General features: G+C 51.9%; 1 protein-coding gene across 4 annotated transcripts in view; it reads right to left on the reverse strand.

Moving 5' to 3' along the window:
- Positions 1-3395: 3395 nt before the first annotated feature.
- WSCD1 (WSC domain containing 1) overlaps positions 3396-14494 on the reverse strand; it is a 45598-nt gene continuing 34499 nt past the window's right edge. For all 4 annotated transcript variants that reach the window (XM_037495481.2, XM_037495480.2, XM_037495482.2 and 1 more), the window contains exons 6-9: positions 13942-14101; positions 13001-13165; positions 10283-10483; positions 3396-8023 (exon numbers count right to left, since the gene is read on the reverse strand). In XM_037495481.2, coding sequence (XP_037351378.1) covers positions 7671-8023; positions 10283-10483; positions 13001-13165; positions 13942-14101 — 879 coding nt within the window. In that variant the 3' untranslated portion in view covers positions 3396-7670. The remainder of the gene's footprint in view (positions 8024-10282; positions 10484-13000; positions 13166-13941; positions 14102-14494) is intronic.

The raw sequence follows: 14494 nt of genomic DNA on the forward strand, positions 1-14494 counted from the left end.
TGATCCCTGACCAGGGAGCTACCCACATATGGTGCAGCAGACCTCTCCTGTCTTGCCTGCTGCTCCCCTCAGCAGTGTATTTCGGTAGACCCAGCTGTTCTGTTCCCCACCGTCTCTGGTGAATTCTCTCACCCCCACCCCTCTGGCCTACACCCCAGTTCTTCTATGCATAAATATATAAATCTTTTTTTTTTTAAAGTGAAGATATGGCGCACAGGTGAATCGGTAATGGGAATTTTGCAGGCACTACACCTGCGAGGAGAAACCATGCAGAGTACAAAAAGGAAGAATGATGTAAAATATATATACTAAAATTAAAAAAAAGTGAAGAATTTGCCCAGAACCCAGAACAATGGGAGTGAGACATTAAAATATGGAAAAAGTACTGACATGTCGAAACTAGACTTTTGAGTTCCAACATCAATATGAAGGAACGCCAGGATGAGGAATTACAGAAGGAAAGAGGTGGCAACATTCAAATCAATGATACTTTATAATATCCTAAAATTAAAGAATCCAAATAGTGAAAGGCAAGGCTGAATGGGATAAATTAAAGAGTAGAGATGTGGCCAATATGAATTGGCAATGTTCCTAATGATGCTGTTAATGTCAACACAGTGGATTGGGGACATTAGCCCTAAACTCATTATTATGACATGGATATAACCTGATGCCACTGGATGATTCTTCAAAACATCCACTGTATTCAGTGGACTCTATAGACCATAAAGAATGTACAGATTTCTGGACTTGTTCTTTACTGGCGTTATGATAGACAGACCCCAAGTGGTCCCCGATGCCTCCGCACCTCCTGGGGTTCATGCCTTTATGTAATGAACTTACTCTTGAATGCCTTACTCTTGAATGTGGATAGGGCCTGTGACTTTCTTCTAAGCAGTAGAATATGATAAAGGTGAAAGGATGGCCTTCCTGTGATAATGATAAGACTGTCTCACTCTCCAACCAGCCTGAAGAAACCAATGGCAGCACTGTGAATGGCCTAGGAGAGGCCGAAAAGAAACTGTGGATGAACTGGAGAACTGGGGACATCAGTCCTATAATCACAAGCAACGTGATTCTGCTCACAATATGAGTGAGTGTAGATGTGGACACTTCCCCAGTCGAGCTTCCAGATGAGAACAGGGCCTGGCTGCCAAACTCATTGCAGCCTAGAGAGATCCTGAAGCAGCAGAACCAGTGGAGCAGGGCCCAGACTCCTGAGCTACAGAAGCAGTGGGATGTACGTGTGTGTTATTTTTGACTGCTTGATTTGTGCAATTAGTTATGTAGCAATAGAAAGCTCACCCAGGTGATTCTGGTGAGGTATAATCTCACCTTTGGGCATGTCTCATGATATGCTTTTGATGGCTGAAGCCTGGGTAGGGAGGGATGCATCTGTGCCTAGCATCCCTGCTCTGCTCTTCCAGGCTTCCTCCCTGACTTCCAAGGGGGGACTGGACTACTGTCATCTGGATGTGGAAGCTCTAACTGTGGGGGCAGAGTTATCCATGTGAGTTAAGCTGAACTCATCACTGGCAATGCTCAGGATGGCCGGCAGGGCACCCGAGGGGCAGTTGTGCGTGTGCAGGTGTGAGCTCTCAGCTGCATGCACACATACTCACAGACATGTGCATACTTCTGGACTCAGGCCCACCAAAGATGCTTGGCTGTAATATTTTAGAGAAACGGGGCCTTTCTGCTGCCTGGGATGCTTGTGACTTATGAGGAAAACTCTGGGCTTCTATCTTATAGCAAGTTATGATTCATCTCTCTAACTCATCATGCCTTTGCAAAGGCCTGCTCCCTCTGAGCAGGTTTTCAAGTATTGGGGATGTTTGATAAATGGCCCTTGATATTGAACTCAGGTGCCCACCAAAAAGCATTCTGGCAAAGAATTAGCAGTGAAATTTATGGGGTCACTTCCAAATGAACTGAATGTGCACACTTGCCTCATTTCCAGCAATTCCTTAAAGAGTTATAGGGATGCAGTGTGGGGCAATCAGGTGGTTTAGTGGAAAGATCCCACGTGCTGACCCTAGCGCCTCCACTCATTCTCCCAGCATGACCTCGTTGGGAACCCATCCCCATTCCTACTCTCATTTTTCTCCTCTGTAAAATAAAGGGACTGAAATTTTGGCAACTCAGTCTCACTAGATTTCTCTTCCCCCCAAATGAAAATGATAGTGACTACCTCCCTGCAGCACATATGGGGTGATGTCTATGGAACCCTGTGACCTGTAAGAACACTGTTTACTGCCATTAATCCCCAATGGCCCCACCCAGAGCTGTGGATCTGTTGCTGCTGATGCCGGAAACGGAAAAGAACGTTTCAAGAACTGAAGACACCTTCGAAAGTTAACTCGTTTAGCTCATGCTCACCTGACAACATCGACTGCACTTTTTTCTACTTTTTGTTGAGATCAAGATCCTTCATGATATGCAAGTAATTATGCTTGTTATTTAGGGTGGATCTGCTCCTCTTTCCCATGGCAAGAATCCCAATTTCTGCAATGTTTTTGCACAGAAGTTCTCAGCGAGGGGCCCCAGATCTATCTGCCATAGCAAAAGCAAGCACTATGTACAAGTGTGCTCACCTCAGTTTCTGGGGATCCTTGGCTTTCTCCACACAGGCCATCATCCTGGTGCACTGCAAACTGGTCAGACAACCAAGGAGAGTTTGGAGACAGGGCCCGCATAAAACCCCTTGTGTCCCTCCACTTTCTAGCACACAGTAGGTTAAAGGGGGAAGCTCAGAGGAGGGGAACTCGCAGTGGCATCACCCCAGCTCACCTTCAATGGTGGGAATTCTGCTTCACCCCAAACTCGCATGTGCCACTTGGCAGAAGCAAAGCTGTGCGATTAACCACACCTGCGCCCTTGCAAGGCAGCTCACTGACTGTCAGCTGTTAGCCACACATGTCCCTTGAAGGGGGTCTCATTCCTGTCTGAGTAGCTTACAAAGCATTCCTCCCAGCGCCACATCCTAGTCTCCGTGAAAGGGGTTGTGATAAACAGAATCCGGCCATACTTGTAGTCATTACACAAATGACTGGCATCCCAGGCCTCTCATTTGTCAAGCAGAAAGAAAAAAAACAAAGTGGTTGTGAAGGATTAAATGGGACAATTGACAGTCCAGTCTGGGCAATCAAGAGGAATTATTTTCTGAGGATATATGTATGACCTCACTATGTACTAACTTAAAAATGCTACTGGTTCTGGCAGACTGAACACAATGTCCTATTAAGCATTTCACACCCAGCCCCATTCCTATAAAAATCAACTTCCCGATCCTACCAGCTTATATTGGTCTGAATTTTTTTGATCTTTATCTATACTAGACAGAGGCAGAGAATGTCAGAGCCCCAGGGCCTTTCAACCCCAGCTCTTTATACACTGCTCTGGGCTATAAGTAACAAAAACTCAACTCAACCCTCTTTGGGCAATAAAGGGAATTTATTGGCTCATGTAACAAAAGTGTCCAGAGGTAGAGCCAGTCGCAGGCAAAGCTTTGCCCTGGACCAAAGTCACAAGGACCTGGTATCTTCCTTTCTTTTCACACTCCCTTCAGTAGGGTTGGCTTCATGCTGAGAGTGGCCCCCCTGCATGTCCAAGACGGCCACCACCAGGACCCAGGACAACCTGCTTCCACTTTGACATGCAGCAGGCGGAATAAAGACATTCCCAGAAAGACTGTTGAAATTGCCTCCGGCTGCACTGCCTTGGCTCGCATCGCCACATCTGACCGGAGATGGAATGTGCTGTTGACTTAATCCAGATCGTGTGTTCACTCCTGGAAGTGTTAGAATCAGCTCTGCCACATCATGAAACCCCCAAACAAAAATCAAGGTCTGCTGGGAAAGGAAATGGGGGATTGCGCATTGGGGACACAATCAACAATATCTCTACCCCATCCCTCCTGGTGTGGATGAAAAGCTGAGACCAGAGAGAGCAAAGGCTTTGTTCAAGGTCGTAGTAGACCAGAGCTGGGACCATCATGAAGCCCTTCATCTGTAGCCCCTATTCTACTTCTACCTTGCTCAGGTGAACTCTTCCCATATTGAGTGGTAATGAGTGGGGGTTCAGAATAATTTCTCCCTAAATAGGAAGGGACCACTTTGGAGGCATCACATTCTAAGCGCCTCCAAGGAGTTCCAATCAAAAGAAAACAAGCCTATGCCCCATGAATTCTTGCAGCATAAGGCTCAAGTTCGGCTCTTCCATCTCCCATTTTGGGCCCCCAAGAACCAAATGACTCCTGTCACTTTTAAGGGAAAAATGCATTCTGGTGTGCAAACATTATTGCATATTCATGCACTCAAAATCTAATTTTAGCTGCAAGAGACTTCATAAGATGTTCACATCATTAAGCGGCTTTCTTCCCAGGGTTTGGAAGCCTGTCTATTCTTCTCTCTCATTTACACATCACTGAGATTATCATAGTGTGTTTTAGTTTCTTTAAATTATATATTTTGGTTTTTCCAAATTGATCCATAACGGGAGATGAAATCCATGAAAATTACATGTTCAAACACAGGTCTGTGTAACTCTGCAGCCTTGCTAGCAAAGTTGGAGTCTGTAGACAGTCAGGGTTTTACTGTTCTGTTTTGATTGGTTCCTGATGCATTGGCCATGCTTCTCCCCATCCACAGATTTACTCCCTGGATGCTTGGAACAGTATTCCCTTTAAGGAAAAGCTGACAGCTATAGATGAGACCTAGCTTGAGGAGGGACAAATGAGCTCTCCCCAAAGGACAGACAGACTCCCTCCTGTGCTTCTGAGATCCCCCACAGAGACAGGAGTCACCTGGGTGATGTCAGCCCCATGGCCTTTGCATCTCCTTGTTGGGTACCAGGTGTCTGACTATATGGACTAACTTGATGTACGAGTTAGGCAACTTGACCCTGTCACACTACTCACCAGCATGCCTGGCTAAGCTGCACAGGGAGCTGCAAGGCCAAGCTGCAAGGTGGCACTCCACCTGGGAGGAGAGGAGTTCTCCAGGTAACCGGCAGTAGGGAATGTCCCCACCCATCTACCAGGAGGAGCCAGCTGGTGGGTTGCCCTCCTGGTAGGAGGAGCCCAGGGGATGGTGCCCCAGCTTCAGTCCCAGTCAATTCTCCAGGCACGCCTCCGCTCTCCCCAGCCTATATGTTTCTGTGCCTTCTCCCCAAGGGCTGTCTGGGTGGTCAGAAGAGTGAGGACCAGAAATAGGGAGCCAGAATCCGGGAGGCCAGCCTCCCTATACCCCATCACTCGGTGCCATGAGCTCCTTTGAGACTACAGGTCTGCTCTGGGATGCCGGCATCCCCTGCACCCCCTTCCATGCGGCGTGGAAGCACCTCCTGGGTCTCAACTGCAGCTGCAGCTCAGGAGAAATGGCCTCATCAGGGCATTGACCCCGGAGCCTTGCTGCACCAATAAATGTTGACAAAGAACCTGGAGTATCTGGCTTGGAGCTGAGCCAAGCGATGCCATGGGAGCTGAGCCAAGCGATGCCATGGGAGCTGAGCCAAGCAATGTCCGAGACAGCGGTGATGGTAGTTTGGGCTTGGGGGAAACTTAGGAAGGACGTGGAGGTCTCCAGGGCCACAGATGCTCAAGTCCATTCATTGTGAGAACCGAAGGCTGAGGAGGCATCTCTCTGGGGTAGGACATCCCCGCCGGCCTTCAAGCCCTGTCTGCCCTCACAGGGGTGGTGCTCAGCTCCCCATTGCTGGCCAGGGAGCAAGGGTCAGGGAACCCCTTGCTGAGTTTTCCCAACTCTCACCTTGTTTTCTCCTTTTGAAGCAGCTTGGCAGGAGCCAAGGACCCAGCAGGGTCACCCAGACCTACAGCAACTGCAGAAGGGCCCAGAGGCGTCCAAGTCCTGCCCCACCACCCTCCTCCCACTTGAAGGTCATGGGACAACTGAGTGCTTGGCCGCCTCCCTACATCTTGGTCACCCTGGGCTGTGCTCCCAGAGCCACCTCCATGTCCAGATCAGAGCCCCTGGTCTTGTTTCACTCTGAGCCTAAGACAGGTAGTGAAGGTAGACCTAAGAAGGTCATTGGGACCAGCATCTCTGTAACCTCCCAGGCTGACGAATCACTAAGTGACCGTATGGACAGGGACAGCATTCCCTTGTGTGTCCTGGCCCACCCATGCCCCTGCTCCCGCTGCAGACTCAGAGACACACGCCCCATTTACCTGTTCTGCAACACCACCTCAGGGCTTCCCAAGCTCTGAGCTTTTGCACATGTTGTTCTCTCTGCCTCAGTTGTCATCACCTCCCCCTCCACCTCGCACCAGAATCCTCCCTGGCTTTGCTGTAATTCCTGTAACTTCTCAATTTCCCCTGGCCCAGGGGCGACCCCCTGTGAATTCACCCAGCACTGGGGCAACCCCTAGACTGTGAGCTGGGGGTGGGAGAGTGGGGAGTGGGGGGGTCTTCCCTATCTGTCTTGTCCTCACAGCCTGCACACAGCAGGCAGGACATCTGTGAGGGCCCTTCTCCTTTAGCTGAGGAAATGGGTGAAGAGTAGTGAAGATGTCAGTCTCGCGGAAATAGAGCAGGGTGTGGTAAAGACGCTGGTGACAGGAAGTGACAAGGGGACACAGAGGCAGGGCATCGGGCAAAAGCCCAGGCCACAGTCTCTCTTTCAAGGGTCACATTAATGGGCCATGCAGTCCCCCGTCCTCATGACCCCAGAGCAGAACCCATGGAGAACAGGGACCTGTTGAGATGGGTGGTGTAAGGAGCCACAGCAACCCCCAAACCCCCTTCCTCCTGGGACCTCCACACCGTCCCCAGGCCAGCCCACGCCTTCTGGCATATGTACCCCTCACATCTCAGGCATCCCTGGTGGCCTACCCCATCGCTGTCCTCTGTCCCACACACCCTGGTTTGGGGCATGTTGTGAAGCCCCAGCTTTCCTGGGGACAGAAGAAGCCAGGCAAGGAAGCCCCACTCCAAGAAGCGCTCATGTTAGAAGGGGTGACAGGGGGTTCACAGAACTGTGGCAGGTCCTGGGGTTGGTGTGTTTAAGTGGGGGCACATTACCCTCAGTGCCGCTGGTCTATCAGCAAAGAAGTGGGCCAGGGCTGCAGTTAGTGGTGCCTGGTGGTCACACCACACACATTTATGAGGTGTCAGACACTCGGCTGGGCTACAGGGCCCAGCAGCAGTGGTCCATGGTCCCACCCCATGCTGACGTCCTCGCCCCTCACAGCACCAACACCCGCCCAGCCCATCCTCTGTAGTCAAGGACCTGATGAGCAAGTGGCAGCGGGCTGCAGGCAGGAGAGGAGGCCCCCGTGAGCCCGGGGTGCACGTGTGCCTGTGTGTGCCAGCCGCAGCGGCGCCCACCCGGCATCTGCGTGCCTGCTTCCACGTGAAATGCCTTTGCCAGCCTGGGAGCGCCTGGTACACCCTGCGCAGTGACTCAGGTGTGTCGATACGGGCACTGTGAGTGTGGAGTCTCTGTGAGAGCTCGCAGTTGTCTGTCCTACAACACTGTGTCCGCCTGGGTGGACTGACGGCTCGTGTCCGGGTCTCCCTGAAAGTGAGGGAAGCAGCTTCCCAGCAGCCTCCCTGTTGTCCAGCCCAGGTGTGGCCTCCAGCTTGGCCTGAGTGTGGGCGCAGCCTGGTGGGGTGCCCTGCTCTCAGTGGGAGGGCAGAGGGCCAGGCCTATCATCTGGGCACATACTCCCTAGGCAGCCCGGCCCAGTTGTGGTCACGCAGGGCCTTGTCTACTGTCCGGATGTAGCCATTGATCAAGTCCTTCATCTCTGGGGTAAAGGGCTCGGGGTCGTGCGGGTGCCGGCCACGCCGCCGGAAGCTGCCCTCCTTGTTGTTCTCCACACACAGCAGCCGCTCCTCGCTCACCGACACGTTGAGGAAGGCGGCCATCTCCCGCAGCGTGGGCACCAGGCTGCGCCGCAGCTCCTCATAGTGCACCACCAGCAGCCGCTTCCCGTACTTGAGCCAGTCCAGCACGTGTGAGGACCACCAGGACGCGTAGCTGTTGACGAAGTCCGGCCACTCTGGAGTGGGGAGAGCAGCACAGTGTTAGGGCCTGCTGGTGCAAGAAAGGGGAGTCCCGGGAGCTTCTACGACCCACTCACAGGGCCAGCTGTCCGATCCCAGGGGCAGAGGGACCTTCCTGGTGACCCAGTGCAAGCAAAGGGTTCATATCTGGTTGTGCTCCCAGGCGGGAAACGTGGCCTGCCCTCCCCCAGCGGTTTCTTTGGAAACCCAGTGAGTCAAGACAAACATGCACCAGGAATGGGTCATCTCTTTTGTGCACAATATTTCCTTCACCTTTGGGGTAGCACCTAGATGGGCAGGGCTGGGTGGGCCCACAAGCCTCAGGTCCACATGATTCAATGGTGTCAAAGACCAAGGAAACCAAGGCAGAAGTCTCTGTCCAGGTGTCCTGGCCACTGTGCACACTGAGGGTGGGTGCTGGCTAAGCAGTGTTGGGGGCAGATCCTGGGATGCTGGGCAGCCCCAGTCTCCTGCACTGGCTCCTATAAAGCTCGGTGAATGTGGTGCGGCCGATGCTCATGGTGTCTGGTGTTTCTGATGGCCAGTGAGTCACGGCTGGGCAGTGTGGTGGGTGACGAAGCTGAGGACACAGGCAACTACAAATGTTTGCAGGCTTCTCTACTCTATGAGACTTGTGGCAAATTTAATAACTGGGTTTTTGCTGAGGGGCAGGCTGCACATATCAAGAGTAATCCCATCAAAAATGACTCCCATGATTGGGCTATAGAGATATCTCAAATGTGCAGGGAGGGTTCACTTTCTGAAATCAACACAACGACCCTAGGAGATAGGGACCACCCAGGAACCTTGTTCTTAAGATGAGAAACCGAGGCTCAGAAGACAAGGCATGCAGACTGCCCAGGGTCGCTGGGCAAGAAGGGAAGGGCCAGAGCTCAGCCTGCCTGAGTCCTGTAGGGATGTCAGCGAAGGGTGCAGGTGTGTCTCTAGGGTCTAGTCTAGAGGGTGATGGGGACAGGAAAGATCCCCATCATCCTTAGCAGACCCAGAGACATGCAGGGAGAGAAGCACAAGTCTTTATGGTCTCTGGTCCCAAGTGGCATCATGCCATCCACCCTGCTGGACAGTTTTCTGAGTTAATTTTATATCATTCATTATCCAGACTTATAGCTCTTCAATTCATTGTCCAAAGCCTAAACCGGGTGCCTTACGGGCAGAGACTGTGACCCCTTTAACCTGGACCTACTATGTGCTTGGCACATAGTGGGACTCCAGTAAGTACATGTCACCAGACTGACTCCATAAATAGAGCTGCAGTGGGGAACAAGCCAATGTGACCCAGAATAGAAATTCAGGCATTATAGATGAAAAATATTCACATGTTGAGGTCTTAACCCACAATGTGTTGTATTTGGAGATGTAGTCCTAGGGGGTAGAGGGGCATGAGGTCATGAGGTTAGGAGGTTGAGGTCCTTATAATGGGGGAAGGGCCCTTGAAAGAAGAGACACGAAAGCTCACTTCTGCTCTCTCCATGCACCTGCCCCCAGGAAAGGCCAGATGAGGACAATGTGAGATGGCAGCAGTCTGCAAGCCAGAAGAGTGCCCACCAGAACCAAACTGGCTGGCACCTTAATCTCGACTATCCAGTCCAGAGATATGAGAAATATGTTTCTGTTGTTATTTCACAGGTTGGCATTTTGTTATTGCTGCCCCAGCTGACTAGTGCATTGGGTTTGAGTCCTGGCTCGGCTACCCACCACCTCGGCAGCCGGGACAAGTCACACAGTCAAGCTCTTGGGTTCATCAGGAAAGCAGGGCTGCTGTGGTTCCCTACTGGATGCTGTTAAGAGTCAGTGAGAGGCAGCTTAGGGTGGGCCTGATGAGCTCTGACACGGACTGATCTCATCGGGTGATCTCATGTGTGATCTCATTGATCCCGACTCCCTTGAGGTTTATAAAGGAGTCTGGTCCTGGAGGCAGAGGAGGTGCAAAACTAGGGCTTTCTGCATTCAGAGCCAGTGATCTTCCTCCAGCCCCTCCTAGGTAGGAGCAGGGGTAGGAAAGAGGGGCAGATTACCTCACCCTAAATGGGGGTAGAAAGGATTTGTGGCAACATGCTGGGAATCCCACCTAAACCCCCATGGCTTGAGGACATGTGCAGCGGGAGGGGATTAGGAAGAGGCAGAGTGGAGCCCAGCAGTAAGGCCCTGGGAAGGTGGGGCAGCGCCACGAGGGGGCGCTGGTCCTACATCCTAATGGATGTCCTGCCCACAGGAACGGGGCCCCTTGTGTTCACCTTTACTCTTCCAGTTGCGGTCAGCTGCGTAGCCCAGGTGTCCGGCACACTTTCTGTTGAACTCGGCCACCAGGGATCTGTAGGGGTTCCGGATCAGCAGGATGGCGGAGTCAAACATCTCAATCTCCTTCCTGCCACTCTCATGGGTCTTCACACAGATGGTGCGGCGGCTCCGCCAGTGGTCCTTCTCGCCCTTAAACCCTGGGGAGGAGACAGGGGTCTTGAGGCGGCAGACAGGGCTGAATGTGGAAGTGTATCTCTGGGTGAAAATGGGACTGGGGGCGTAAGACAGGCCCAAGGATGGCACAGTATGGGGTGCCAGGAAGGCCTAGGGAGGGCGATGGGTGTGGCCATCACATGACTCACTCCTACCCCAGAGAAAGAGCAGGAGGTATCCAGGACGGCTGGTGTCTCCATGAGAAAGGAGGAGAGTCACCACCTCCAGACTCCAAAAATCAGGAGGTAAAGGGTCTTACCAGGCCCAGTCTCTGGACACTCCATATACAAGTGTGTGGGTGTTTTCACGGTGATTTCACACAAGCATTGCAAATAACCCTGTAAGTTAACCATGTTGATTGCCGGATGGGGAAACTGAAGCTGAGAGTGGGTATGGGACTTATTTAAGATCACACAGCAACACAGCAACCAAGCCAGGACTTTCTCATGACTTTTTGCATCCCTATGAGGCTCTGGCTTCTACCCACCTCCCTGCAGTGAGGGAGGGATCCCCACCTCCAGCACAACTGTAAATAAGCAGCTATAGCCCTACCCTCTAACTTATGCCATAGTCCTAACAGCCCCCGGGTCTTGCATCTATGGAAACCCACCCATCCACACAGTCACACACTTCTCAACAGACATCATTGTATGCTCATTCTGTGTTGGGCTTTATATTGGGAAAGAAGGGGTGAGACAGACAGACCCCCATTTTAAACTTATACTCTAGTAGTGGACTGCCCTAATATAATACAGAACTAAGAGATTTATGGGAACAAAGAAGAAGGGGACCAAGCACGAGCACAGAGTGGGATGTCAGAAAAAGACGTCACCTGAACCTAGTCTCTGTCCACTCCCCATGTTGCCAACGCCGTCCAGCTCTGGGGACACATTGCCTACAAGCTCACAAGTTTATCATGCGCTCTTGGAAGCAAAAATGATTCCCACCACCCACCCCCATTCATGATGGCTGGGAATGATTTATATCTACAGCAAGCTGCGGGGGGATTCTTTGATGCCTGGAAAATGCAAGTCTCTTTTGAATCTGGAAGTCTGGGTTTACCCACTGAAACTCAACGTGTTTCAAACTCTTCTCTGCCATGGGCCAAAAGTCTGCTTTGATTAATTTTGTCACACAGCTGGGAATTCCAGGAGAGGAAGAGTCAAGCCACTGCTGAGTCAACTTGAGATCTGGTCTTTGACAAGCTGGAGGCCCAGGGTACCTTTCATACTATCCCAGGCAAGTTCAATAGCAGCCACTTTTCTGCGTAACCTGGGCCATATTTGCCCATGGCAGGTTTGGCATTTCAGCATGGCGGCTGCCTTGTGGATTTTGCACATGCGTGTCACTGATCTGAGGCCAGTGGCTACATCTAACCAGCCCTAGAAGGCTCCAAGCTGCCCTGGGTGAGGCAGTGTCACCCCTTATACCCACCTCGACATATATAGTTGCCTGAAAATGGCCTTTAAGAGGGACAAGGTTGGTAACCACAGCCTGGCCTCAGTGGGTACAAGGCTGGAGTGGACAGGACCACTTCACCTGGAGGTGCCCATGGCACTCTGGCCTCCCAGGGACCATGGACTGGGTTATGCGGGCAAGCCTGGCTTTTTTCCAACTGGGCCAAGGTTGCTGTGGGTGATTCCAGAACCCACTGCCAAGCTCAGAAAGTCCCTAATTCCCCTAAGACATTATTGATAGTATCATCTTCTTCTAAAAGAGACTTTAGTTAAGAAATCCAGAGAAAATGCTATAATACTTGACAAGGGAGAAACGCATTTTGCCAAATTTAGATTCCCACTTGACTTGTCTGAGGTTCTTCATTCTTAAACATCACCCAGACTCGAGTCATTTAAGTTCATTTACTTGGCATAATGAAGCTTCTTATTTCTACAAGGGAAAGATTAGAAATCATAAAATTCTTGAAGAGTTTTGTACCTATTTAAAAAAAATAACATTTTTATAAGATTAAGGCAGTCTCACCTAATTATTATGGTCTCAAGAAATTCAAGTAAAGTTTGTGGAGAGGGATTCCAAACTGCTAGGCTCTCTCTTTAAAGCAGGCAATATTGGGCCTCCCTGGTGGCACAGGGGTTAAAGTCTCAGTGCTATCAAGCTGTCACCAGTCACTGCAACATGAGTTCGATCCCCAGCCAAGGAGCTAACCCACATGCTGCAGCAGACCTCTATCTAGCCCGCTGCTCCCCTCAGCAGTGTATTTCAGTAGATCTGCCTGTTCTGCTCCCCACTCTGTCTCTGGTGAATCCTCTCACCCCCCACACCTCTGGTCTATACCCCAGCTCTTGTATGCATAAAGAAATAAATCTTTTTTAAAAAGGCACTATTTCATGAATGGTGTGCTTGGGGTTGGTGGCATTGGCACCAACAGGTACTTGTTAGAAATGTCCGTTCCCAGGCCAGTCCCTTTGACAAGCCCTCTCGGTGATTCCTGGTGCACACCTTGAGGTGCACTGCTCCAGGCTGGCAGCCCCAGCCTCACTCACCTTTGTTGTAGAGCGTCCCGTCAAAATAGTAGCTCCCGGTATAGAAGCCAGTGGCGTGCTCAATGAGGTGGCGTGCCCAGGTGTTCCCGGCTCCAGGGAAGCTTGACAATGCCACAAACACTTTGGATTTGGTGGGCAGAAACCTCCTGTCTATGCACCGAGTATCTGAAAGTTCAGAATTCGTCTCAGGATTACTCATTCTGACTTTGATTCCTGGACCACCACTGGAATCCCCTCCATGGGAACTGCTGATCCCAGATGCCCACTTAATAGATGGGGAAACTGAGGCCCAAAGAAGGAAAGGGATTTGCCACCTGTCACTTGGCGCAGTTCTATGGCTGAAGCCCTGCTGCCGAGGAGGCTTCCCACACCAGCCTGAGAGTGGGGTTGGGATTGACATTTCGCTGACCCTAGGCCCCACTTTGTCTCCATGGCCTCAGTGGAACCCCAACTTCCAGCACAGCACAGAGAACTCCAGATTCTGCAGGGGAGGGGACTGGAGGCTGGAGCTGGGCTGACCCAAGCCACGGCAAGTCTCCAGGGCTGGGCTAATGCCAGCCACGTAACCTCTTCATGCCGCATCTTGTCTCTCCAGGGCTGCTGCAAGGGGTGCTGCTGGGCAGGGTCATGGCAGCGCTAGATAAAGGTGGCAATGTTCCTCTGCTTCTGCTATTCCCGTCACTGCTTCCTAGGATCAGCTGGGGCAGATGCTCATACAAAGAAGAGGGTGGGGCCTGGGCATAGTCTAGGAGCCTTACTGGTCCCCAAGTCCTGGACTGGCTTAGGGCTTCCGCGCCTCCCAAGTCCACCACCTTGCCAAAATAGCCCTCTGGACCCTGCCTCTCTGCTCTCTCCCTCTTCCTCCAACCAGATCGAACCCCATACCTGGCAGTGGAGGCAGGGAGAAGACCGTACACCCCACCACCACTAGGTGAGCTCACCTTGCACGGGCGTCTGGTAGACCTCACAGTACTCCGCCAGCCTCTGAGCTTCCGGCTCCTGGCTGCACAGCGAGCCGTCCACAGCATCTTGCAGGTTGAACTGGGGAGTGGGGTAAGCACAGTAGCACTCCCAGCCCCTGAGGACAGCCAAGGGGAACTCCTGCCAGGGAGGGAGAGGAAAAGAAGTATCTCAGGCAGGTGCGAGGGCCATGCCTCCCACAGCCCAGGTACCAGATGCAAACTTGGACTCAAGAAGGTGACGTCATCCTCCCATCTCTGGGCTCTGTGCCCAAACTCAGGGAACACCAGGGGACATGGCATCCCAGGGGTTGGTGACAAGTCGACAGTCAGTCACGGCAGTGTGAGCAGTGCTCTGAAAGGGTGAGCCAAGCAGAGAAGGGAGGAAGCAGGGCCTAGGTTTTGCAGGGACATCAGGAGGGGGTCAGAGTGCCAGGAGGAACAGGCACTGTAGGCCGGGGATGTGCATCAGCAAACGTGCTCGTGGATCCGAGGGGGACAGAGCAGTCCACATGAGGCAGCTGGGGGTCAACGT

Source organism: Talpa occidentalis, unplaced genomic scaffold (genome assembly GCF_014898055.3).
Source record: "Talpa occidentalis isolate TD23 unplaced genomic scaffold, MPIMG_talOcc4v2.1 talOcc4.7, whole genome shotgun sequence".
NCBI lineage: Eukaryota > Metazoa > Chordata > Mammalia > Eulipotyphla > Talpidae > Talpa > Talpa occidentalis.